Raw genomic sequence first — 27780 nt, 5'->3', positions numbered from 1 at the left:
CATCTCAACTTGCAGTGCTGCTCACAATGTCATTGAAACCCGGAGGAAACATAGTGCTTTTAATTACTGACAGCACAAAAATGTAACTTCCAAATCAACTGGAAGATTCATATTTTCAGACGGCATTAAGAGATGAAATATTGAAATGACAGCAGCGTATCACGATGCATGGCTGTATCAACAAAAAGGCAAATTGAGCATTGTGTTTATTGTCATATACAGGTGGTGGATCTTTGATGCTTGGGTTCGGTTGCCAGTCCTGGTAAGGTCAGCAATACAAAGTAAATATGACTCACTCAGACCAGGCTAAACTTACACTATAGCTCCAGCAGCAGCACGACATGAAGGCAACACAAGAAACTGCAGTACTCTTTGATATTTCATAAAAAAATATGAAGACCAATCTCACCTACCTCGCAACCAATAATGGGGCACGAGCAAGTAAATTTAAAATCAGAGTCATTTAAAGTGCGTTAGAGAGTCAAATTATATTAAATGAAAATATAATGGGAATGATAGGACAGAATGAAATCCAATGCAGGATATATTGGTGTTTTTTATGAACTCTGACTCTAAAGATGGTTTACCCCAGGAGGAAGGGTGGAACTCAAAGTAGCGGCTCATGTTTAACACTTAAAAATAAGTAACAATATAATTATGAGACAGAAAATAATGATGGATTGCATAAATTGTTCACCCCCACACGTCACTCTTTGAATGAGGGGTGAAGAGAGAATGACTCAGTGGGACGCTGCTCCAGCCAGGGCTAATCACAGGTCCAGGAAAAGACCCGCCAAAGGCTAGCAGCAGGCGTGCGCATGTTTTTGTGTTTGTGCATGTTGCCATGAAGCCATGGCGGTGGGATCGAAGCGACACGAGGACTTATTGAACAGTGGATGTTTAAGTATTAATAAGCTGTGTGGCTGGGCATGTCTACAGCGACGCGTGGTCCAGTGCTAAGGAGGTGAGGGGGATGTTTACCTGCACCTCGCTGACTTTTTATCATCTCATAAATATATACCGTGTTATGAGCCCGACCAGGAACAAACGCATGGGTTCGGGTGGAAAACACAAGCTGAAAGACTTGCTTCAGTCGGCGGCCTGCGATGAATCCCACCATTGAGGAAATGACTTGTCACAAAATGTCAAAGTGCAGATGATCACACTTTTTGTGTTTGTCCTGATAAATTCTCCCAACCAGGAAGTGAGACCACGTCTAATTATTCAGTCTGCCAGCTCCTCTTTCAGATCATCACTTTCCTTAGTAATAATTACAGCTTTAGGTCACACATGCAGCAACGGTGCTGACAAATGACGGGCACTTTCCCGGGTTTTTGGCTTCGCACGGGAAAGATTTTAAGAACCTTTTGTTAAATAAGGCAGTGGAAGTGAGCGTAATGGCCTTCGAATTTGGGGGGAATAAATGTGTGTAAAATTCAATGACATCTGGAGCTGCGGAATGGAATTAGCTGGAAGCTGAGTCAGAGCGAGCACAACCACGACCCCACCACATGACGGGAAAGAGAAAACCTGCCAACTGAGCGAACTTGTATTTCAAGAGGTAGAAAGCACATTTGAAACCATAATAAGGTTCAAATTCCATGGATCAAAATATGAATTTAAAATTGCTAAGAGGTAAAAACATTACATGCTATAGGCTAAAAACAAAAAAAAAAAGAATGACTGATAATATGTAAAATATTATTATTTTATTTTATTTATTTATTTTTGAAGGATTACAATAGGACATTTAAATTTAACATTTGATATTTTTTAATTAAATAATGAATACGTTTTCTCTCTCTCTCTCTCTTTATATATATATAAAGATATATATATATATATATATATATATATATATATATATGCAGAAAAAAAGCATCAAGCAATAATAGAAATAACTGACTAAGGTCAAAGCAGGTTAAGCCGAGGTGTAGAAGTACATGCACAGTACTTGTACACACATACTGTATGACTTTCCTGATGATACCGCCTCCATCTTCATAGGATTCCACTCCACACTGGACCGACAGCAGAATCAAAACCTCCACAACAAAAAGGCGACATGAAACACGGCTGCAGATTTCCAATTGACACAACAAAGATTTGCCCTCTTCAAACAGAAAACCCTCGATCCTCCGTCTCAGGTTTCCTGCGTGATCAAATTTGCACTTCAAACCGTTGCACCCATTTAATCAAGCATTGTGCAAAGCCAGTGAGCCACTGCGGTGTTTGGGAGCACAATCTGAGCTGAGCCACACAAAGCTATCTGTGATTATGCACCAGCCCGTGGGGAAACTTTATCAAACTCCTCTGCTTCCTGCCGAGAAAGACCAGGTGACTCGCCACTGCTCTATTGGAAGCCTGATTCTTTTTGGAGGACGAGGCAAAGACTTGCCGCTTTGATCCAAAGAAAAGCGGCTCCCCACCAATCACGCGCGCCCTCCTCTCCGCCAATCGGAGGGGCCTCGCCGGCACCATAATCCAACCAACCGCTGCTTTTCTTTTCTGCTTCGGGACGCCGGCAACAAATATGAACTGGATCAAGGAAAAACCTACTCACCCATCTCATTGTCCGATTTATTGTCCATTTCCGTGTCGGTGAGCGTGAGGGCAGAGTTGGAGCGGCTGGACAGGCAGGAGTTCTGCCCAGACTTGGGCCCCTTGCCCCAGAGAGTCATGGTATGTTCCGGTGATGCAGGCTCATGGTTTTCGGAGGCGACTTGTCCTCTGGAGAAGCTGCTGAGAGGGTGGGACAGGCCGGTCTCAGGGCAGAGCGCCAAGCCTCTGCGCACTGAGGGCTCGCAGAAGCCCAGCTGCCTCAGTGAGAAGGTCTGGCCTGTGGACGACATGAGCGGTAAAGTCAGCAAAGCGAGCGACAACGCGGTTCATGAGCAGGAGAGACACCACTTGAAAATACAGAGGAGGAGGCGGTGAAGGGTGACGCCTTAACAATGTCCGCCCAAGCTGTTTAAACTCCTAAACCCACGGAGATCCACCAAATCACCTTACCCTGAACCCCATGCTGTTTTTTTTAATCAATAAAGAGATTCCTTTGGAGATTTTGAAATCTACTTAACCTGGGCTGTGAGAGTGAACGCTCACTCCACATCGCCTGCTAATTTAGCCTTTAATGGACAGACATTTGCATTCTTTCTTTATTTTTATTTTATTGTATTTATCTGTTTGTATTTAAAAAATACAGTTTCCTACACCAGAAAAGTATTTTCTTCTGTAGTGCAGCTGCATCCATCCACTAGTGAACAATCACATTTGTTTTAAATATATGCTAAGAAAAGGATGAAAATATTGAGGAGGGAAATGCAGAAAAATAATTACACTCAAGTATAAAGAAACGTGATAGAAAATGATGTGCAACATTATTCAACTTTAACTTCATGTTTATATCATTATACGTTTCAGTTACACCAATAGAATTCTGTTCAATTAATCCAAAAATATGATGAAGAAATATTCAACCTGTACAAAATGTACAACTCACAGTTGATTAAAATAATTGTATTTTTTATTAATATTGAAAAATGTAATATAGACGAAAAATAAAGGGAAATAGTCAACAAGATAAATGTGATAAATAAAGATATAAAAATGAGGAATACATTTTGGACAAATAATTCTTAAAGGAAAGGGACTTTGCTATATTCTTGTTTTTATAATATTTCAATATGTCTTTTTGGATGTCATCTGAAAGAAAATGAAATTACCTGCTTTATAGAAACATTTGAGTCGAAAATGGGGGAAATGTGAATCACAGCTTAAGAACAAAAGAATAGATGGAAGGATATCTTCACTTGAGCGGTTGCATCTCGCACTTTTATTTTCCTTTGTTTGCAAAGAAGATAGTAGCTCATGAAAAGACACGCATAATTAAATTGGATTAATTTTCATTCCATTTCAAAGATTTTATCCCTTATCGCTTCAGATCCGAATAAAATTGAGTTTAAAATGCATTTTTTAAAAAGCCTTTTTATCCGCCACCCATTTATTTTGGAACAGCTTGTGATAAATCATTAACATGTATTTGCTTCTTCGCCTTAATCTGGAATTACTGGAGGCCCTGGTGTTCTCTCAAAATAATCGCCCGCCGAGCCTTCAAACACACAAACATAAAAGCTCATTAAATGAGTTCATTAAAAAAGACAAAGGCAACGTGCCAATAAACAACAAAATGCCATCGTAGAAATTCTATTACAGAGTTGAAATGTTGATATCGTGGCGCCAGCCTGTGCATTGCTCTGCGTGCGAAGACATATGTGGAAGTTATAGATGATCACAGATCATTGCTGCACTAGTCTCGTGATTTGAAGAAGAGCACTGCATTTGAGCGACGTCGAAGAAGAAGCATGTGCAGTGCAACACGTCGGGGCTGACTAACCAAGGTTGTGAAATGAAATTTTAACCAGCAGATTCAGAGGTTTTGGTCCATGAAGCCAACTTCACACACCTTGACAGCCAGTGTGAAGCATTAGATAGGAGCTGCTCCAACAGCACTTCAGAACACCAGGACTGAAAAATCGCAGGTGGAACAGATGAACACAACACATCTAAATTCGCTAGGAGTTCTCGCAGATACACTCAACCGGCCGCTAATTTCACTCGAGCACAATTTAAAGCTGCGGGTTCCAGACCAGTTTTACTGCAGGTTCAATCACGGGGACGCATAAAAATGACCACAAAATGATGCTCAAACAATAAAACCTGTGAACCACGGACCAAATTAACATTAAACCTAGGCAGTAAAATGTGTCCAGGCGCAGTAATGTCATAGATGCCAACCTGATCCATGATATATGATAAACTTCTGGTTAGCAAAATATTCAGATATTTAAGTTAAACACTATTTTTAACTAGTAACTACACAGTAAAAGGACTCTTAACTCACATTTAACTTAAATAATAACAATAACAATAATTTTGGACAAAAAAAAGTTTGGTCAGACAACAGATGAATTACCGTAAAATGTCAATGACATTTGACTTAAAATGAAAAAGTTCATTATTTCAGGAGTCCAACAGAATCATTTACATGAATAGGGAAATTAATCTGCAAAATATATTTTTTCATGTATTTTGAGTGGTGGTCTTCGGGTCGTTTCATCCACGAAGGTTCGTTGTTACAACAGGCGCCGAGTGGGTGCTTCTTGGCACCAGCAGCCACAGAGGTTGCTGAGCACTTACGCGAGTTGCTTCTGAAACGTCGGTGTGCGTGCCATGTCATGTGCACTCCGCGAGGGCAGCAGGTCCTTTGAAATCTTCCACAGCAGCACGCGCAACATCGCAATGCTCCATCTGTGCGTGCACTCAAAATTTAGCCGCGGATGGCTTGATTTTAACTGCAGAAGCGTCGGAGAGGTTGACTCCTGTCACAGTATCTCTCCCGCCGGAGAAGTGTTTGGGCGCGTCACTGGCTAATTCTGAATTAGCCAGTTCCAGTTCTAAGGGCAACTGCATTGATGATATATAATAACAGATTCAAAAATGTGCACAATATTAACTAAATGATCCTGTGCAGCTTCAACACATTGTTTTCCACATCGACCCAAGTGTTCTCCCCATGTTCAAAGGAGGGGTTGGGGTTAAGACACGCAGCGGTGTCTTTGCAATTTCACAATAGATGTTATATACAGTATAGCACCTCAGGTGGCCAAGCGCTTCACACATGGTGGCAACAAGCACTCAGCATGAGTGAAGCATATGAGGATTATAGCTGCTATATATACCAAGTGACATGAAATTCAATATCCTGAGGGAAAGAGTGCCATCGCCATAGCTAAACTCCACCTTCCATCTTTGTCAGGAAACACTACGGAAATCTAATCATGTGGTTGAACTGAGTGAGAATGTGGTGGTTTGCTCACTATAATATCAATGGAATTAAATATTAATACTATTCTGGTTTTAATTTCACTCCATACTCTCTTGTGTACGTACTTATTAACATACACTTAGGCATAAGGCTAAGCGAGAAACCAGAAAGACAAACGTTTCGAGATTCAAACCCCATTAAAACGTCAATGTCGGTTACTTCAATTTTCCTCTTCTTCTCATTCATTCTTGACCAGGTTTACTCAAAGCCCTTTACCTCGTCCACCTTCATAACGTCTCTAGAAAGAATTGCAGATGAGCTCAGAAACCACAGAGCAGCCAACCAAAACACAGGTTTAACATTTGTGACAAACCTTTTTTCAACCTGAATCAAACAAGAACTTGAGACAAATGTATACCAAGGAGTCATTGTTGGGTCTCCATAGATGCTAACTGCGGTTAGCCACACTCTGCTTGAGACAATCGTGCCCTAACCATAACCAAGATTAATTCAGGTTTAGTTAATCGTGATTTTTACTTTTGCCATAATCTCCCAGCCCTGCTTTGAGGCACACCGCAGAAACAAAAACGAACAAAAAAAACCAGCATGAAAACTTTGGCTCATGTCATTAAAGCTGCATGTCTTAGTTCCTGTATTCCCTGTAGTACAATTCTACATATATACATAGTCAACTTGTTTTTATCGTCCACTAACCTCCTTGTTGGCTAATACGCAGAGTCACGGTTGACAAAGTGTTTTAGTTACACAAGCTTACACGTCATAATTAACGTACAGTGCAGGCAATTCTCAGAACACTTCATGGTAAAGTTTAGACATTAAAGCAGGAATTAACTATTAATGCTGCTAAATACGCCCTAAGTATCACATAAGGTCCAGTGAAGTCGTCACCGAAAGGTTCAGCTGTTCTGTATCTACTAAAAAGCACCATCAGATAACAGAGTTTCTAGAATGAGCTGCTCCTTAACTGAGTCACACTGACTCATGTCAGCTGAGTGGCTTCGATATTGCTAGTGAACAGCCCATATTTATCATCTACAAAGGTAAATCGCTTTATAAACCAGCGGGAGATAATGTTTTGCTTTTCATTTATGGAAACGTGTGGGATGAAAAGAGAGCGCTTGTCATGCAATGCATTTATATATTCAACTCTAATCACCTACCACTATATTATCAGAGACGACAGTATCTCACCACCTGGTCCAACCATTCCAATCTCTGTTTTCGTGTCCGTTTCAGCGTCACTGGTCTGGGCATTATGTTTGGTTTTTATTTTGCCTTTTATTTTTGTGCCTGCCGGTCTTTTTTCGTTTCTATTATTACCTATAACATGCGCTATATTGGAAAGTGCAGTAAATAGAGTCAGAACATCATTCTTCCCATACAGCAGTGCGGCTACACCTCCTTTATTTTACTTATTTTTCCACTCCAACATGCTGCGCCCTCTAACAAGGGCATTGCTTCAAGGTGTACCCCTCTAGGAGGAGTACTGTAAAAGATCATGGCCCACCAGGGGAGTCAAAGATCATGCACCTAGTCTCATTCTTCCCTCCCTCACAGCCACTCTTGATTCTACGATTGTTATTGGAGTATTGTGTTGCTGGTGGTGGCATTGTGTCAATGCATCAAAGTGGCATGTCTTTATGTATGTATCAGTGGGTGGATAAGTTAAGTCACTCCTGCGGCTTGTCCATCGTCTGCTTTCCTTCCTTCAATCCCTGTAGGGCAGCGGTTGTTTTTCATATTATTTCACTTTTGTATTTTACAGGAAACCCTCAGACTTCAACCGTCCAAGCCTTGCTACCAAATGTGTTATCTTCAGGTGCTGCTTGCGTCCCTCCCACTCAGCTGCAGGAGCAGGACTGGCTTTCTATATGTTCATAGGCATGGGCATTGTCACCAGCCGAAACGGTGAGTGAGCTGTGCGTACGCTGCACCAACTCTGACAGTATTTCCCTTGGTGTGTCATCAGTCTCTTTACATCCGAGTCTTGGCTTTTGCCTGCAGGTGTTTTGCCGCCTCATTCCTCAAGGCACCTGACCCAGACCCACCGCCTCACACAGACCCTGGTCAGATTCACATCCATCTCTGACGTGCTATTTGACTTGCTCTTGTTGGAGTGCATTGCACATACGCATGGAACCAGGGATTCTGAAGAGTAGGTAACCTTGGGTATCTAAAGCTTTGGCTTATTCTTTGTACTCATTGTTTGTGTGTGTGTACCTACGCTGATCGCTGCACTTTTCTTTCTTGTTCTGTCCTTTTTCCCTCATGCCAAGCCACTTCCTTATTCCAACAATTATCCCAGTTGTTTGCAATGAAGATCACCTCCTATTTTTCTGGACAGAGATTTGTTTTGTGTTTTTAAACAACAGTCTGTGTGTTTTTATACATATTTTTTTAAAATAAATTCCCCTTTCTGGTGACTCATTATACTTGTGCTAGTGTTGTTCGACTTTAAGGCCATTACCTTGTAGAAGTCTTCAAAGAAACGGAGAGAATAAAGCAAAGCATTTAGTGTGGAAATGCAGGCAAGCTAAAAATGCTGTTAATGATATAGTTACAGAAAAGTGGATCACAGCTGGTCGCTACATAGTCTTTCAACGGAAAAGTCAAAGATGGCGACATACACTTCAGAAATGCACAAAGGCGCAGCGTGAAAACCCACATAGCTCTTTGAATCTACCGTGACTAAGGTGAATAGCGCATTTTAATAGCTGGGCATTTGACTGTAACAAGGTTTGAAGGCTGCAGTTTCTGTGTTTGAAGTTTTGGTTCCCTGCGCGGCCGACCTTTGGTGTCAGGTAAGGACTTATTTTCAATAATAATAACCCGGTGTTGCTAGGGATGCCATCCCTTTTCAACAAACTCTCTCTCATTTTTCCTCTCAATAACAAAAGAAATTACAGCAGTGTTTGTATACAATAAAACTGTGGTCACAATGCCATAATTCGCTCAAGTTATAATGCGAGGATTCGAGCTGAAAGACAGTGACTCAAACTCAGCATTAGCAGTCAACAGAATTTCCCGGTCATAGACGATCATTACAAATACAGTGTGTGTATGTTCTGGCTGGTTTCCTAACAGAATCAATAGCCACAAAAAAAACTGATGGCCGCAAGGCTTTTGTGAGCAACAGGAGGGAAACAAACTCAGTAATGTAGCAAATCCCAGCGGTTTGCAACAAAAACAAAGGGATTTTATTTTGCTGGTATTGGTCCAAAACATAAAAAGAAATCTCATCAAGTCAACAGATAAATCTAACTGCAGGCCAAAAATCACATTGCTCCAAATTCATCATTTTATTATCGTCCACTAAATACCTGCGCTGAGTCACACGGGCTGGAGAGTAGGGACAATCGGCTCAAGTATCCAGTCCACCACTGACCCCCACCCACACACACTTTCAGTTACAGACAAAAGCCATGGATCACAGGCGAAGCACAACCCACATCATACGAGGCAGGAAGATCCAGAGAAGCCTCCTGTTGGAATCGATACGCCGTCCTCCGTGATGTGAGGCAGCCACACAGGCCACTCATCCACTGTGCTGCCTCGCATACATTTTAAACCCCTCATAAAACGGTTAGTCAGTTTTGTTTCCAGCACTCTGTGTGTATCCTTTCAAAGTATCTACCAAACTATCAACCCTGCTCCACATGTGCCTTGATGCAGGTAGGTGCACAGGTGATGCAAAGTTGTGGAATGATTTATTTGTTTGGAGAGTCTTATAACTGAACGTTGCGAGAGATTTTGTTGAGGTGTAACTTATGTATATCAAGGCAATAGGCAGATGTCGAGCAGCATAATTTGGAGTTTGTTGAATATTCTTTAACATCTCTAGTATCTAGGCATGATCCTTCACGTTTCCTTCTCACGCTTGCCGGGTCCAGTGTAGCGATTATAGCCATTAGCGGCACCAGTGTTTATCACGCGACAGCAGAAAACACGAAAAGTGGCGCAGTTTCTTGTCCCTCACAGGCCAATGTACTTCAAGATGGAGGGTGACAATGCAGCGTCTTTGCAAACATAAGATTCTGAGTGAGGCACACTGAACGGGAAATACAGATTTTGAATTGGAACAACAACAAAATGGCGGGTAATCCAGAACGTGTGCTTCAAATCAAATACAGATATTTGCCGTCAATGTATCCATTATTTATTGCGACAGAGCGCGCAACAATACATTGCAATATTGTTTTGTTTTTTTTTTTTCCACCTCAATTTGCAATACAGTTGGACATTGTTTGATGTATTTGTTACAAGTTTGCATCTGTTTTCATCAAGCAGATTTATTGCTTTCATAACCATTCACTACTATACAATACTCTGATCTCACCAAATCGGTTTCAGTAGCTGCTGCTCACTCCACTCCTCCCATAACAGGCCAAAGAGACATCAATACAATAATGTAAGAAATAAAAACAGAACGAAAATTTTACCACTCAATTTATATGATTGTTGTTTTATTGTAGCTTTTTTTTTAATCATTTCTACACAACGTTTCATTACATGGTTAAGAAAACTACCACAAAGATTGAAAATGATTTCCTCGAACGATCATTCCAATGGAGGAAAAAAATTTGGAGGGTTTTAATTGTGAAAACATATTAATAAAAAGATAAGTGAAGAATTGGATAAGAGGGACTGTGGAGATTTCCCATCCTCAATCTACACACCATTTTTACTATGCTAATATCGTTGACGATCCCCACTGGTAATAACTTCTATGAGCGGCGTCTGGGCCATAAATGTTTTTCTACTCGCCATAACTGCGCTGATGGTGCTCGTGCATGTAGTCAAGATGGAAAAGATGCATTTAATAGTTTCTAGCCAGGTCCAATAGCAGCTAACAACCCAACAGCTGCTTTCCTTTGTTAAAGGATTTCAAAACCGCCTCAACTCCCAAACCGACCTCCAGGGAGTGCATGCATTTGACTCACCTGCTTTCAACCGAGACTGCAGCAAGTGTGAGTCACCAGCTCTGGAGTCAGCATTTATGACTTCAAGTTATGCGAGAAACTTTTCAAACGCAAAATCCAGCCCAAAGATGTCATTAAGAAAGTATCGGAGAAGATCAAAGTTAACCAAAAATAACACTCAATTCTGCTTTAAATGTTTTCTGGAAACATGTATTTTTGTTTACAGTGGGATCAGACTTTGCATATTTTTTCCCTCACAGTTCAAAAGCTAGATAACCCTCATTTAAATTTTCATTAGCTCCCTTCACATGTTTACCACGGCTGGCGACGGCACAGAAAAACACAAAATGTGTGTCACATCAGAGATTGACCAACACGGAAAACTTTCACTCACTAATACCAACTACTTCACGGATCTGATCATCAACACGATTTAAAAACTGTAGCCAAGTGCTGCGCGGGGCCCCGATGACTGACTGTTATTATCCAGCCTTAATAAAACACAACATTACAGAAAACACTTCTGTAGCAATGTAACATTTGCAATATTGATTTTAGCGTTCATCACAACTTTTATATTCAACATACTGTTCATCCATTTTATAGTGTTTGCAAAAGTAATCATCGAAAAGCCCTTGGACTCCAAGTCTGCGTGTTCATGGCACATCACTTATTTAAATAGGCACTTCTCCAACACTGTCGGCCTTAAATTGTGCTCACAACCTTTGTTAATAGGACGTCAAATGGGGTGTTGCTGCTATACTGCTGTGTGTTGAGCGAAAACTAAAAACATGCAGAAGGAAGCAAAACAAGGTCTTGATAATATAAAACTTTATCTTTATTTATAATAATAATAACAATAATAATAATAATAATAATATAATATAAGACAAGTAGAACGGAGGGAAATGACTAATGACACCATGACATTCTAAGCTTAAAATATGACGATGATTTTCTATGTTTTTTAATGTACTTTTTTAAAATATAGTCAACATAAATCATACATATTGGGAGATCTTTTTAATAGTGGTGGGACTTTAACAAGTTCAGTATGATTAACTAATTACAACATTATTACAATTAATTAAAAAAAAATAAAGAATTACGACAAAAAATCAATTTAATTTAATTTAATTTAACAGTTCGCTCTCCAGACAACACAGAACTTTTGTAAGAGCAAGTTCCTGGTCCAGGGTTTCCACTACTCTGAATGTATTTAAAATTCTTATACAAATATTTTCAAGACATTAACATAAAATATATATAAAAACTTGAATATAGTCACCATCGTGATTTATTGTGGTATTGTCAAAATGATGCAAAATAAACAATATTTTGTTGTTTAAATGTATGTATGTGTCCATCATTTGGTTCAGGAATTCATTCAAATTGAAAAATGTGGCTTCTTGTGGCAAATATTCTTATACCATTAAACTGCGATTAATTGAGATTAATTAATCACAAATTCTTCTCTAATTACCTAGAGTTTTTTGTTTTTTTTAATGGAATCCCACCGCTACTTTTTAAGTGATGTATATATTGGTTACAACACGAAGGGTGAAACATAAAATGTAAATATACAACGTAAAGACATATTATTGCACTGCATTTTTCAATAGCTTTAACATCAATGTCTATCACTTTCTTTTTTCACTTTCACTTTCTCAGGCGGGCCACACAAATACAGGCAAGGGGCCACATGTGGTCCCCAGGCTGCGTTTTGTCTATGAAATGTTAGCCAATGGCTGCTTCAGTTGTGAATCAACGGCAAGCATGAAATGAGGTTTTTGGTTGGCTGCTTCTTGCTGTACATTCCAGGGCAAGCACAAGCACTGCCTCAGTGTCACATGTGGTATTGATTTCAACGTGTTTACCACATTAATATCTTAAATAGTGAAGAGGCGGTTAGCGGCACAACCTCACAGCAAGAAGGTTGCAGGTTCGCTTCCAGAAACCTCAGTCCTTTCTCTGAGGAGTTTATATGTTCTTCCAAGCTCCTGTGGGTTCATTGGTTCTAACTAGTTCTCAGGCGTGAGTGTGAGAAAAAGGTTGTATGTTTCTGTGGGCCCGGTGTTCGGCTGATAACCTGTTTAGACTGTCCCCTAAGTAGCTGGGATAGATTCCTCAACACCTCTCCATAAGGGAATCAGCAGTAGACGATGAATGATATATCTCGAACGACTGCAAATCATTCAACCCTAATACAAGTAACATCCGACTTACGACCTGCTCGACTCACGTCCACCCGTACTTACGACCACGGTCAGCAGATGTTTTTTTTTTTTTTAGCGCATAGCAGCCCGGCAACACGTACGACAGTTACGGCAGCACAGTATCCCAGCATCTCACTCCATCTACCACTACAGTAGCACCTCCAACCCTCACGTTGGCTATTTTGAATGGCATTCGACTTACGTTCAATGTGACTTACGACCGGTTGGTCGGAACCGATCCCAGCTGTAAGTCGAATGTACTTGTATATGGTTCCACCCGCTGTGTAAAATTCCAAATTTAGGCCATTTCGTACGAGCAAAGGGAGCGTAGTGAATCTGAGTCGTAGTTCTAGGTTTAGTTAAAGGTCCCATAAAGTGCCCTCCACTGTACATCCAGGGTGGGCCATAATAAATGGACGATAAGGTGTTATAAATGGTGCAAGTAGAATCTGCCACAATCTAGCTCACATTAAAAGATCCCTGACTGAATTATGATATTGGGGACGTTACATCTCACAAACAAAACAAGACGCAGCCAGTGGCGGTTCAGCTACAGCGGCTACAGTCGCTGCTGAAAACATTTACATTAAATACAGGCATCAAGGCCGAACATCACATCATATGTAGTTCACCCTAGCCTTCCCACCAATCCTCAAGAAAGACATGATTCACCAGATAAGATTTGGAGAAAGGTGGAGGCTGCCCGACCAGAGTGAGGTCATGATGACTGGAAGGAATCCTCTCCCTGTAATCAGCTGCATGAGCAATGAACTGCTTCACCGTCAACTGTTTTTTTCAGAGAAGGAAATTGACTTTCATGGCCATTTTTAACCTTAGTGAGACGAGAAAAAATAAATCTCTTGAACAACAACCGCATTCATGAACAGCAACAAAAGCCCAAGATACAAATTGAGAATGGGAAACTAAAAGGTACAGCAACTGGCAGCAAAATCTATTTCGTAGAAACTTGTAAACCCGACTGCAATTCTAGTGCTTTCACAAGTGAAGTGGACCTGTCTGTCCGTTTCGGATTATTCCATTTTACTCAACAAGCGGGCAACATCTACTGTCTATTCTTCTTCTTTATTTTGGCATTTCCCATCTCAGCCAGCCTCCACCTTCTTGGCCTATCTCATGCATCCTTCCTAGTCAGAGGTGAACTTCTGTATACGCAGCGGAAGAGGTGTTTTTAAATGAAGTCGCTGGTGGAATTAAAACAGCAGTGGTGGATATTGGTATTGATAGGTGGATTATTAAAGAGTTTATCACTGCTGAAAAACATGCTCATTGTAGCGATGGTATTTTTGTTTTTGCACAACAGAGGGACATTTTGTCTGAACCCATGCTGTTGCTCTGTGTGCAGCAAACATCAATGATACCAAAGTTCCATTACTGTATCACCACATTGAGAGAAATGTCGCTTCTTTCCGCTTAAAAACGCAGACAAGTTCAGGGTAGAAGAGTTTGCTTCCATGTGAGCCATGAAACTGACCAGCACGAACATACTAAAAAAGGGAAAACGGTATTTTATACGGAAAAGTTAAAAACCCCAAGGTGTTAAATCTTTTTAAAGAGATATTTCCGGTTTCAAACAAACTCACATTTATAGCAATAATGAGGCAAATAGCCATTAGCATTAATCGCTGAAGAAAGAAAGTCGCATTCTTCCCACAACTTCATCATAATCTCATTATTTACGAAATGAGAACCAATTAGCGGCGAGGAAATGTAAGGACGTAATGGATCGATGTCTAATTGGAACATTCCGAGCCAAAATAGGGGCCATAAAAGTGAAAAAGTGCCCAAACTTTTTAAGTAGAGAGAATTAGGTCCATTTCCAGCGGCTAATTAAAGGGGTTTGTTATGTTCGGATGAAGTTTGTGTATCATAATCCAGAGTGAGGAGTGGGTGAGAGGTGGGGGCTGGACATGAAGCTCTGTAACCAGCCTTGACTTGTCCTCAACCAAAAAAAAAAAAAATGGTGTTTGTTTGTGGTTGTTTAATTGTGTTTACTGCTGGTGGAGGTGCTGGCTTCACACTCGCTCTGTCACAACAGCACTAACACTAAGAGAGGCAAAGAAGTTAAAGATTAAATTGGTACAGTTCAGCAAGCGCACACAAGCAGAATAAATCCTAAACGCCCAAATTTATTTTCTAATGAAGCTTCACACTGTTCTGAGCACGAAGATGATGTTTGTTTGAAGGTCTTAGAACGTGTGAGAAATTCAGTCATGACAAATTTCTCTTTGTCACATTGCCACCGCAGCGGGAGACAAGTCCACAACGATTGTGTACTTAGTGCCAGTAGCCAGTCGCCCGAGGAAAAAGGCGCAAATATAAACGGGACGCTTCGCCAGGTCTTCTCAGGTCGCTGTTGTCTGGGAAAATGCTTTGGATTAATATCGAGTTATTTACTGCATTCTTTGGACAAACACACATTGTTGATGGACTGAGGAATTTATTCTGACTTGACTGCAGCTCAAGACATCATTTCAAACTAAAATCAGGATTATTATGGTGTCTTTTAATCCGCAGTTACAATTTTTGAAAACAGTTGTGATTGATGAACTTTTGCTTTACACACAGCCTTCTGCTTTGCATGTTGCCACAAGGCCCATTCCTGCTCCCTTTACGTAGGAAATTGTACCCGTCCATTTCAAACAATGTTCCCGTCACTGAACACATGCTTTCATGCGTTCTTTGCGTTGGTATTACTGTTCGCCAATATGCCCACCAGGGGGAGCAGCCCACAGTCAAACGTTTATGACAACAACAAACTCAAAACAAACATGGCGACTGTGGAAGAAGCATTGATAATGTACCTCTTGCACAGGAGACGAAACAGAGACAGCTTTGGAGAGTGCGGTGGTCCGAGAGGACGTTAAACATCTCGCGACTGGAGGTCTGACAATATCCGCCATTGTTATGTCTTCTTCATGAGTAGAGCAATATATTGGGTTGTTACAGCAACACTGCCCCCACAGTGGTACTGCTCTGTTTGGTCCGTATCCGTAAGCAGAAATTCAGACGAAATGAACGCAGGGCATAGACGGAAAACTACGTCCGTATCGGGACCTGTACATAACAATGGGCATTAGTGGGCATTTAGGCTTTCAGCTGAAGCACATGTGCTGCCTTACACGGCGCCGTGAGCAACGTGTCACGTCGAAGAAAGATGGAGGCAGACACTTGGAGAGTATGTGCAGCATCTCAAATGATTCTGGTCACAGTGCCTTCTTGGCAGCATGGTCAGTAAGTAGAAGTAGACTACATCTAAAGTAACACAAGAGAGCATTGGACGCAAAAGTCCTCTTGAAAATGTGATGCTAAGGGGCGGGAACGTGTTGACTTAGCATAACCGTCATGCAAAAGACTTTCTTCACATTTTCTGTCGCTGCAAATCATTTCCTTAGACGGACCTTAGTGCTAAATTTGGAAAATAATGGGAGAGAAATTTAATGTTAAATCATTCTGCAGAGAAAACTGTGGAAGGTGCCCAGTTGTAATGTCAATTTTAGATACAGAAGTCAAGTGTGAGAGTTATTTCTTTCTTTTTCTTCAAAAGTAATGTCAAGATTATCTGAAATAATAGATCAGAAAAACTAATAATCTATCCGTGAGTGGCTTGGTGTCTGCTCTGTGATGGACTGGCGACCAGTCCAGGGTGTCCCTCTCTCCCTCCCACACTGAAATGGGAATAAGTGGTAACAGAAGAGTGCATTAATGAAACCATTAAACTGTAAAAAAAAAATGATAATGAACTAATAAAAAGAGAATATTCATATTCTCACATTCATGAATATAAAAATGCTTATATGAAAGGAACATTTAAACAAAAGGAATACAATATGTTCATGAGTGGGTCATTTTAATTTCCTAGACTCAAAGAGAGGTTGACTAACCAGGTCGGCTGTATTCCGGCGTCTCTTTGTGGACCATCTCCTTAACTCTGCCGCCGAACAGCATGCGTGAAGAGTCATGGTCGAAGGCCTGGAGCGTCTCGCTGGAACTGTAGGATTTCTGAGTGGGGACGCGGCAGGCTGAGTCCTCGCGGTCAGTGGTTGAAGCGGTGTAGCGTCTCTCTCGGTCACTGTCTCTCTCGCAGTCTCTCTCTCTGTCTCTCTGGCTCTTGGACAGCGAGCAGAAAGGCCGCTGCTCCCTCACCCGTTCCATACTGCCCGCATGCTGCGAGTCCAACTCCCTGTCCTTTTCCTCTGGTGACCCCTCGGACTCCTTCCCTCTGGAAACTCAACACCGAGGCTTCAAACCACTCAGGGTCCGGCCCCTCACCACCTGGAGACACAAAGAGGAGGAAATAAGGAACGACAACACTAATCCACCTGCTTCATCTTCAAGAGCAAACACTTATCCCCCCCCTTCTTCTTCAGTCGCCCTACCCCCACTGCTGCTCACCCACCCCCGAATTCTCGCCACACATGACTTCACCTCTTAAAAAGATGATCGCCACCTCATTCCGCCTGTTTTGACCTCGGCAGTAAAGTTCATGGGCACTCCTTTTTCCCAATTAATTCTCAAATATGGAGAATAATATTACACACGGCTGTGACTTTCTGACATTATTATATTATCATGATGAGCAACAGCTATATATTTATTACATTTTTCACTCTAATGGCTGGGTATCCGCAGGTTTTTGGAAGGCCAATTAAAAAAAAGTTCAGACTAAATGATATTTAAGACCTTTGACTCACAATTTAGAACGTGTCTACTTAAATATTTTTGGTCTAAACTTTGACAAATGAATTTATGTGACTATATTCTAGCTGGTGGTTAACGTTTATTCTGTTCATGTATGAATAAGGGACATTTTGTTCATGATTCAGACAGAGGACATGGTAGTTTCCATGGTACACAGTACTTTCAATTTCTTGTTAATTCTACTCAGTATATTTCAACATGTCCACCAAAGTGTTTATTTGGAACTGAAGACCAGAATCACCTTGTCATTCTCTTGTTTTGTCTGTACTGTATCTACCAAGTGAACCTCTAAACGGACCTGACAAGTTGTAGTGGCACTCGCATTAGGTCTCGCTCAACTGCACAAGAACAAAGCAACGGCAGGAACTGCTAAGTTTGAGCTGTGACACCTCTTGGATCATGCTGCCGGGAAGCCGGGCCTCCAGCAGTCACATGTATTTGCCAGGCTCCATGTACTGACGGGCTGCTGAAGCTTCATGAAACAGTGCTTTTCATAGCTCATTAGGTGGCGCTCTCGGGCTCTTCCTGAGTTTAATATTAAGAGCAGAAAAAGAGGTGAGATTTAGATCTATCAGTGTTAAAGGTGAGGACCGAGCTCTCAGCCAGGGGAGGGTCGGAATATGACTAATCGCAAAAAACAAAAAACGTTGAATGGAATGTGGATGGGAGCCCCAGTGTCAGAACCACCTCGCAACTCACACACACACACACAAATGCACTCTCATTTCTCTCCTGGCTGAAGCTATGAGATGAATGTGTCAGATTCTTCCTTCCCCAAATGATATCTACTTCGTTTCGCATCCAGCATCAAAATCCTCCAATGAAACAGGGAAGCTGTTCAGACGCAAGATAGCACCCCCCAGAGACTTCCCAAAAACTGAAGGAGACGCCAGCGGAGAACACTGCGTGCGGATAATGAAGATTGTGCGCCGTTTCAAACCTCTCCAGCTTATTTTTTTTTTCTTTCTTTCTTCTCCTCAGAGTTGCAGGATATCATTTTGTTTCCCCGACAGACCGAGATGCAATCAGTGACAGACTTTTGAACCCTGGATGCCAACCCCACACAAACACACACACACTTGATAAAGTGCATTTGGCCACAAGCTGGAAATTGCTAAGTCAACTGCAATCTTGAATGCAAGAAAAGTCAAAAGGGTTGGAAAACGTTTATTTATTTTTTTCATATTTTGTGCTGGCATGCGACAACAAATGGCTGGAATCAAACTTAAAGGCAGGGGACAGTGACCTTGGTGAACGGGTCGGGCCAGCTGTGTTTTTAATTTTCAGACTCGCCCCTAAAGCCACACCATCTTTTTTTTGTTTTTTTCATGGCTCACTCACAGATAACCAAAACAATAAATGAGATTATTATTACATAGTTATTGTTTCATGTGCTTAAAACACATAGTGTTCTAGTAGCAGACAGCGAGACTGGCCAGAGGGCAGGGGGCAAACACCAATCGAGCTTGATAGACAGCTCAGCATCCACACATGACTCAAATGTTTGACTTTTCTGTGACAGCGTTTAATAATTTAGTTGCAATCGATGTATGGGGAGGTTTAAGAATGGCACAAAAATCTCCTACCCTACCTTAAAGATAAAAATACTTCACAGCAAGAGCACTTTGACCACCACTGTTTGCATCTCCTACCTCTAAATTCCCCCAATGGCTTGTCCGGAAGGGCAGTGGAGCAAAGCGAGTGCTTGCACTAACTATGTGATATGTGTGTCCACAATCCGTCTCGGCTCCGGCGATCCAGAGCCCCCAGAGTGGGTACACAACGCTTGTATTTTTGCCTGAAGCCGGAGCACAACCGCATTAATTCAGCTGAGCCCAGCGCAGCTTCAGAGGGAAAACGAAAATAAAAGAATCCGGTTGCCTTTCAGAGTAAAATAAACACCATTCTTAGGTCACATTTCACTTTGTCGCTCCATTTTTATCTCATCTTTATCGGAAAAATAGGCTACTGTGGTGTGTTGTAATCAAACAAAACTCGATTGGCAACCTACTTTTGATTTACTTTACTATTTACTCTTTAACTATAGCAAAGTCTGTCGTTCATTCGTCCACATGAGGAAGCAGAACAGGCAGATGTGGTGTGTTTTTGATGTCGAGGCAGACGTTCAGGTGCAAAATTGTGAAAATAATTCCGAATCCATTTTATTCATATTTGCAGCGAGAGTCTCATCGAAATGATCCACTTGTCCGTTGCTTGCTTCTGTTGATCAACATTTTCTCATTTATTGGTTCATGTTTGTGCACATCACTTGTTGCACAGCCTTCATCAAGTCAATAGCTGGTCCTTTGTGCTCCAAATGTTTTGTCTGAATCTATCTTGCAATGCAGCATTGGAATACGTGTGACTGCAAGCTTTCTAGTGTGAGCGTGATGACAAACAAGGCATGGATGTCAGTGTGTCTCCACCATTTCCAGCCCAACCCGTAAATGCAAGGCCAACTGTGAGCTTCATGAATGGTTGCATGTGTTCCCACAACCAGTGTTTCGAGTGGGATCATGGCTGTGAATGTCAACGCATACACAAGGACATGAAGTGAGTCCACTGCTTGAGCATGTGTTTTGTTAGTGAGCCACTATTTAATGCGTGTAATAGTTTTATCTGCCACTGTTGTTATCCTAATATGGTGCCTGCGCAGACGGACATTCATGAACCTCCCTAGGTTTGAAACATTGAGCTACAGTATCAGCATTGTATCCTTCTCCACATGTACGTAGCGCTACCTGCTCTTCTGAAACAGAAAGAGACATAGAAATATCAGAACTAGGCTGTCAACATTAAAAGTGGATTTCTCCTGCGGTCATGATTTATCTGCGGAGGATCTCACAAACATCTTATCACTTTTAGGAAACTGTCCACATGCGGCCTGCTGGCCCGATTAATGCCCAGTATGAGTAAATCCGGCTCACCCGGGCACCTCCCCGATTACGATCTCTCTTCTTTATGGACTTGTAAAGAGATTCGGTGTCTGAAAACAGCTAAGTCCTAATCACTAAGCTGTGAAGTCAGACTCTTGCAGCAATTGGATTTGTGTTCCTAATCAGCTCTAAGCCCTCCAGTGACCACGCAGGTCCCAGTATAAACATTACCCGGGCCCCTGAGCGTGGCATCTAGCCTTACCGCTCATCAAAGTGTCCGCCTTGTCCACAAGCGCGGCACACAGGGACGCTTGCAGGATACAAGAGACACATTCATGCTGGTGTAAATGATGTTCAGAAGGTCAGTGTGTCTCCAGAGGGGGATTGTGTTGGCTTTCTGTGGACTCTAACTTTCAAAGGTTTTAAATACAGGCAGCCGCGTTCGGAGAGGAAGCCTTTGCTGGCTTCATTAAAGTCCGTCCTGGCCTGACTTAATAAGCAAAATGTAATGATGTGAGCGATAACACTAAAACAAAAATAGAACCTTCGAGAGTCACTAATAAAACACTCGTCCATGGAACATAATCAATTACACTTTATTAAATTTTCATAATAAAATCTGTAGCAGCAACAGAAAGTGATCCACTTCGTGCACTTTGCATGTCCTGCAATGACTTCATGAATCACCAACTCATGTCCTTCTGCAATACTAACAGATACAAATAAAAACATTTTTAACACACTGATGTGTGTTACTAGTTTATTACTGTCTAAAAATCCACTGAATTCAATTTATCGCCAAATATTATTGTATTTCTTATTTGTAGATTTTTGTGTGTATCTGACCTAATGTGACTATTCTGTTATTCCTCCAGGTTGAGTGCACTCCTATAGGAATGGGATTAAACTGCACTATACGTTATTGTGTAACATAAAGTGCAACTCACTGATATCATCACAACTACACATTTTCCATGACACTTTTGACATCAGATAAACACTTTCAACACGTTTCCAGAGGCACCTCCCACAAGTGTATTTCAGTTCAGATGTTATTTGCTGCAGCGCCAGGCTACATACTGTGGCTGAATTGACAACGCAATGTAAGAGAATATGTTTTTTAAATACAAAAATGTGCCACGGAGGGGAAACGAGCTCTGGCAACACAGTCCACCTCACTTCGGTGACAGCACTGACTCGCCAGCTCACATCCGGGTCAGAAGTGGTTCTACACAAGTGGAAATTATTTGGGTTTTCGGACACATGTATCACACGTTTCCTCTTTATTCATAATCATTTCTACATTGTCCATGGTGTCAAGCATCAAGTGTGGCCAGCTCCATCTGTCGTCATGGCGACCCTTCAGTCCAAAGTCAGCGTACAGTGTTGTCGGATATTTTAAAGCGTAGGAGAGCTGGAATAGAAGCGGTCAACCAAACTATCTAGAGCCTTCTGTTTATATTCTGAGCCTGTTCACTGTAGCTAAGCAGACCAAAAGACCAAAAGGACTATCATTCATTTGTTGGTGTTTATCTACTTTAATACATTTCTGGAATGCATGCTTTGTTTGAAGGACTAATATCAATGACACAATTGTTGTTTTTTTTCTTTTTTTTTTTTTTTATTAATTATTTTTGAGAAGCAAAGGCTGAAATATTTTATTTTTAATATCAAAATATTCAATCATCTAAACACTGACTTTCTTTGAAAAACCTGTATAAAATGTATTATACACGTATTATACACTAGTTATGCAATATTTGAAAAAAATAAATGAACTACATCTGATACTCAGTATTCAGTATTACTAGATATTCGGCCAAGCCATGAAATTTTATTCAGCTTGTGCCACAAATTTTCATTTTGGCGCATTCCTACTCCGCATCCCCGGGTTGCTGTGACTCACACCTAATCCGGTTACTGTCCGGTGCATGAGGCTGTACACGGCATCAGTTCACTCAATCGTGCAAGAACTGCACCACCGTGAAATCACCGATGCATTTAAAGAGACAACATCCCAGAAAACCTGTTCCGAAACAATGTATCTTTGTGCATTTTTAAGACTGGATATAGAAATCACAGACCTTTCCAAGAGGACATCCATGAACCTGAATACCAAATCCATTACACCACTGAGAACCAGCGTCAAGTGAGAGCGTCTTCATTCTGCAGCCAGGGACCTGGTCACTATGTTGGACGCTCCATCACAGTGAGAACACTTGCATTGCCCCGTTGTAGGAGAAGCCTGGCTGTGGTCAAGCACAGTAGGTTCAGTGTGGCGTTTCAAAACCCCTATTAACACATTAAAACCTGCCTGCTTACTCGTACCAAAGCAGCATCAACCATGCTGTCAGGTGGCTTGAGGCACTCCTCCAGCATTCTCTCACTGGTTGATCTTCACAAATACTCTTCCCTTTCCCCCCCATCTTCCTCAGTGTTTCTTCACCCGCCTTAATCATTTCCTTCCGTTGGGCTGTCTCTGATATGGCTTTCTTTGCCACTGTGGCCAGAAGGCCAGCAGTCCAGAGTCGCCTTTCCTCTGTGGACCTTGTCACTGGTGTTTTCAAGTATTATTTAATGAAGCTGCCAGTTGTGGACCTGTGAGGCCTTTATTTCTCAAACGAGAGACTCTAATGTCCTCTTGCAGGGCCCCCCACCACTCTTACTATTCGGGTTATAGCCCATTTGTACTCTTCTCCGAAGGGAGCAGTACATGCCACTGTAGGACATCTTCAGTTTCTTGCCAATTTCTCACATGGACTAGCCTCTATTTCTTAACAAGAATAGACTGGAGTTCCACAACAAAGTTTCTTTCTCAGGCCCTTCTGAGAGCATCATCGATCCCACAAAACCACATGCTCCTGATTCTCAACTGGCACATTGGAATCCTAGTTTTGTATGTTCTCTGAAGGCTGCAACAGTTTCCAGCTTTGCATACTGTCATTGCAAACTGGTTTGACCTTTAAACATAAATTTGCCACATTAGAAAAGACTAGATTAGATGAGATTAGACGGCCTTTATTAGTCCCACAGTCGGGAAATTCAATGTGTCACAACAAAAAAACACATACCGAAGACATTAAAGACATCCATAAAGCATCAGCCAACATAAAAAACGTTATCAAACAACACAACACCCATAATATATGATCAAATATCATGACACAATGAATAACATCTAACTTGTTATAGTAAATAGATACTACATAGATAATACTAAATTATATACATAAAAAAAATGTAAATGTAAAAAATATAGGCATTTGAATGACATGTGAAATGGCCAAATGAGAATTCCTTCCTGTCAAGCCATTTTTGCCTGACAAGAAAATACGACCATATGTGGCTCTGGACAAGTGGGATCAGAATTTTACACATTTTTTGAATTCGTCGGTGGGATGCTGGTGGGCATCAAGGCAGTCGGTGCCGTAAACTTTGCATGTTATGCCCGGCTAAAGTGAGACTCAAATGTGAGTCTGAGTAACAAGTAAATCTGATTTACAACTGAACAGGTCAAGCTCGAGTTAATCTTAACAACTTGTTGTCTGTGATTGTCCAGGTTCTTTATTGTCTGAGACCTTTCTTCTCACTTCCAATACCAAATACGGCTCACTTCTACCTCTCATTCCCTTCAACCTTTAATCAGATAGGACGGCGGTCACAGGTGAGTGGCTGCGTGCGGTAAAACAGTCCACTCGGCAGAAAAGGCGGCCCATTATGGTTCTCCAGTGATCTATCCAGAGCCAGGAACTCACTTTGTCACCAACACCTAACCTTCCAAATCTCTCCCCGGCCACTTGAGCTCCGGCCCCTCGACAATAGTCCTAAACAATGCATATACCACCGATCATCCCTGAAATATAGTGAGATGAAGAGGGTCCGGGTCAATTGGGTCTCTCAGGAGCAGCTGAGGGGGCCGCAAGGACCCAGGTGAGATTTACTTGTTTCATGTCCTTTATGTTGGTCAGACACCAGAGGCTGTGTCTTTCATGCTTCCAATTTGATTCAGGCAGATTTTTAAGTCGTCTCATGACTCAAAAATGATTTGTGAAAATTAACTAAATAAGCAAAAATATTCTGTTTACTCTTGATCAAAGAGCTGATGTTGCAGCGTTTTATTTTTAATCCTTCACTCAAAAATAATGAACAAGGGATAGACTGTCGTAGAAAGAGATGAAAGGCGGATCTGAGACAAATTATCAATGTGTTTAAGTCAGTAAATGAACTGGAAATGACTGCAAGTTTTGACTGAAAAAATTGGATCATAACTTTGATTCCAAAGATTCAAAATAATAATAATGTGCATTTCTACTTTATTCCACTTCTATATACTGTATACACTCACAAACGTTGGGCCAAATTATTATTATTATTATTATTATTATTATTATTATTAGTCAAGATCCATGTTAAGCCAACTTTAGTATTCTGTTGCAGCTCCACCATAAACCAGCATATCATGTGAAGAGGCCCCGCAGAGGCAACATGAGTGTGTCGATTCAGGTCAGCACTGCTTTATTACACACACAATTTCCTATTTGTAAAGGTCTTTGAGCGACTATAAACTGCACTGCTTCCTGTCCCCACACTCACCTGGACCCAAAAAACATGATGTAGTTAGGCGAAATAAAATCTCACTCTCTGTCTTTCTTCCGGGGAAAATCTAACAAGTCCAACTAATGATTCCCTGAATAAATAAGGCAGCGTAAAAGTGCCACGCGCTCCTGAAGTTCAGCCCACAAAGCATTTTGCAAAACATGACTGGAGCCACCGCCGGCCAGAATGCTGAAATAGCATCTCTCCTCCAAGCCTTTGTTCGGTAATTATATTTCCACCGGGCTGCTGTACATATCAGCTTGTATCTCGCTGTCGGTGACCTCGGTAAATAACCGTAATAAAGAGTGCACTTGTCGCTGCTGGTGTGTCCCTCCAAGACAATCTACCTGTCACAGAGTGGCCCAGCCCACCCTCCATCGCACCCCTCCATCCTCATCTTGTTGTTGGCTATTTGCCGAAGCCCAGATCACACGGCTGGCAGCCACAGGGAGTGGTTTCACTGGTGGAGATGAGCGCCGGCTCGCTCTAACGCAGCCCACACCTCCAACAATACCCGCCTCTGACAGCTTTGCATAATTCATCTCCTCCAGTCTCTCCCTCCCTTTCCTCCTTGACGCCGCTCTCTCCCTCTCAGTTTTCCTTCAGTTCTGTTTTTTTTTTATTTTTTTTTTGTGTGTGTGCCTCCTGGCGCCTGCAGAAGGAGATCAGGAGGAGCGGGGCAGTCTTCCATCAGATGCTGCCTGTTCCCCCCCCCCAACCCGACATCAGTGATTTGGAGACGCAGAAGTGTTTGTCTGTAACACATTGCCCAGACTTTGTGAATGCATGATGCCATCTGAACCAGATTGTGTTCCTGCTTTATCGGGGCTCAATACTTCTTGTACATCACGGAATATGGAGCTTTCACCAAAAATAAACTCAGTCAATAGAGAAAAGAGACTTGAGAAGGCGAGAATCTGCCTGAACCCATTATAAAGACGCTGTCACTGAGGACACACAGCATCCAGTTAGAGGGGTCATCGGCTGATATTGAAATGATGATGAAAGTGTTTTTAATATTGAATGAAAGGAGAAGTCATGAACTGCTTAGTATTTTGAATTAAATTTACGCAACCAGAGGACCCTTTGAAATGATTCAACCCTGCCAATTGACGCTACAATATTCAGATTTTAATTGTTTAACCTTTTTAAATATTATATTGTCCCATGATAAATGCATGAATTTCCCTCGTGTGCTTGTGCGAATGAACTTTCTTGAACTAAATTTCTCAATATATTCATTTTTATGACGGGAAAATAAATCCTTTTAAATGGGCTCCAGAGATACACAATTGGCTTTTAGAGGGTTTTTTTTTCTGTAAGAACAAATGTCTATGTTACTGATCTCCATGAATGAATATTTTAATATCGTTCACCACTTTTTGTTGGGGAAATGCTCTCAAATGTCAAAGCATCTATTTTCAGCCCCAGCCACAGAGCTTTCACGCTCAGTGAGTGAACGTCAGGACACTACAAGTTGCCTGCATGGAAGTTGTCAGTTCTAAGCTAAACATCATCTCCACCAGAGAAGCAGCACATGAGAAGTCTGAGACTGTCTGCCCGGATCATCATCAGAGTGGAGTCAGGGTGGTCCATCAGTGAAATAAACAATGTGAAAGTATTCGCTGATGGAAAATACACAAGACAAATTTGTTGCCATACTGTAAAAAAATGAAAAATGGCTGATCTTAACAACATAACTCCATTATGTCATAAGACGTTTGTTGAAATAGTTATCTCACACAGATTAAAAAACAAAATAACCAAATGATACTCAAACAATTAAACCTTCATTATACCAACATTCATTGTGAACCACAGAACAAATGAGCATTAAAAGTATTTCGTAAAATATCTCCACAGTCAGTGACGTGACAGATACTAGCTTGATCTATGTTATGTGATACTAGTTTTGGCAGATCAAGTTCAAATTTACACAATTTCTTAGTCAGAAACTGCACCGTTTAATGTGAATAATCCCTTTTTAATGATACTACACCGTCACTTTGGACAGACAATTAATAAATGTGTATAAAATGTTGATAAATTTAGTTGTAAAAAAGTCGCACTTTGAAATTGACAAAAAAAAAACTTCAACAGAGATTCATTATTTTCATTTATTTTGAGTTGTGGTCTTCAGGACATGTCTTCCATTCAGATTCATTGCAACCATAGGCACTGGCATGAATGCTCTGCAATCTGGGTGCTTCTGGGCTCCAGCACCCACAGAGATTGCCAGGATATTCCTGGGTATATTGCTAAACCGAAGATCTGCTACAACCGTTTTTGAAAACTACGTTAGGAGAGGCTTCTTGAAAGTGAGAAGAAAGAAAATTGCTTTGTAACAATGGATAAAAAAAGCTAAAAACAATCACTAAATGAACCACATCCAGCTCGAGAGCATCTGGGTATCCCGGGAACGCCCTCAACTGAACTGAACTGAACTGGCTGTAACGTTTTTTCTGCAAGACACCTTACATTTAATTTCATTATTGCCTGTTTAGTGCTCTGATCCCAGGGCCATATTGGTTTCTATGAAACAGGTGTTTCTCCTGGTAATTTGGCCGAATTAAATAGAAATTGGTAGATTCTCATGCCATCGTTGA

At 41.3% G+C, this 27780-nt stretch overlaps 1 protein-coding gene across 7 annotated transcripts in view; it reads right to left on the bottom strand.

Moving 5' to 3' along the window:
* Positions 1–27780, bottom strand: part of si:dkey-237h12.3 (teneurin-3) — a 266708-nt gene that overhangs the window by 216267 nt on the left and 22661 nt on the right. For all 7 annotated transcript variants that reach the window (XM_053878277.1, XM_053878279.1, XM_053878278.1 and 4 more), the window contains exons 2-3: positions 16886–17276; positions 2564–2839 (exon numbers count right to left, since the gene is read on the bottom strand). In XM_053878277.1, coding sequence (XP_053734252.1) covers positions 2564–2839; positions 16886–17156 — 547 coding nt within the window. In that variant the 5' untranslated portion in view covers positions 17157–17276. The remainder of the gene's footprint in view (positions 1–2563; positions 2840–16885; positions 17277–27780) is intronic.

The sequence above is a fragment of the Synchiropus splendidus genome, chromosome 11, assembly GCF_027744825.2.
Source record: "Synchiropus splendidus isolate RoL2022-P1 chromosome 11, RoL_Sspl_1.0, whole genome shotgun sequence".
NCBI lineage: Eukaryota > Metazoa > Chordata > Actinopteri > Syngnathiformes > Callionymidae > Synchiropus > Synchiropus splendidus.
This window is presented reverse-complemented; position numbering and strand designations above follow the sequence as displayed.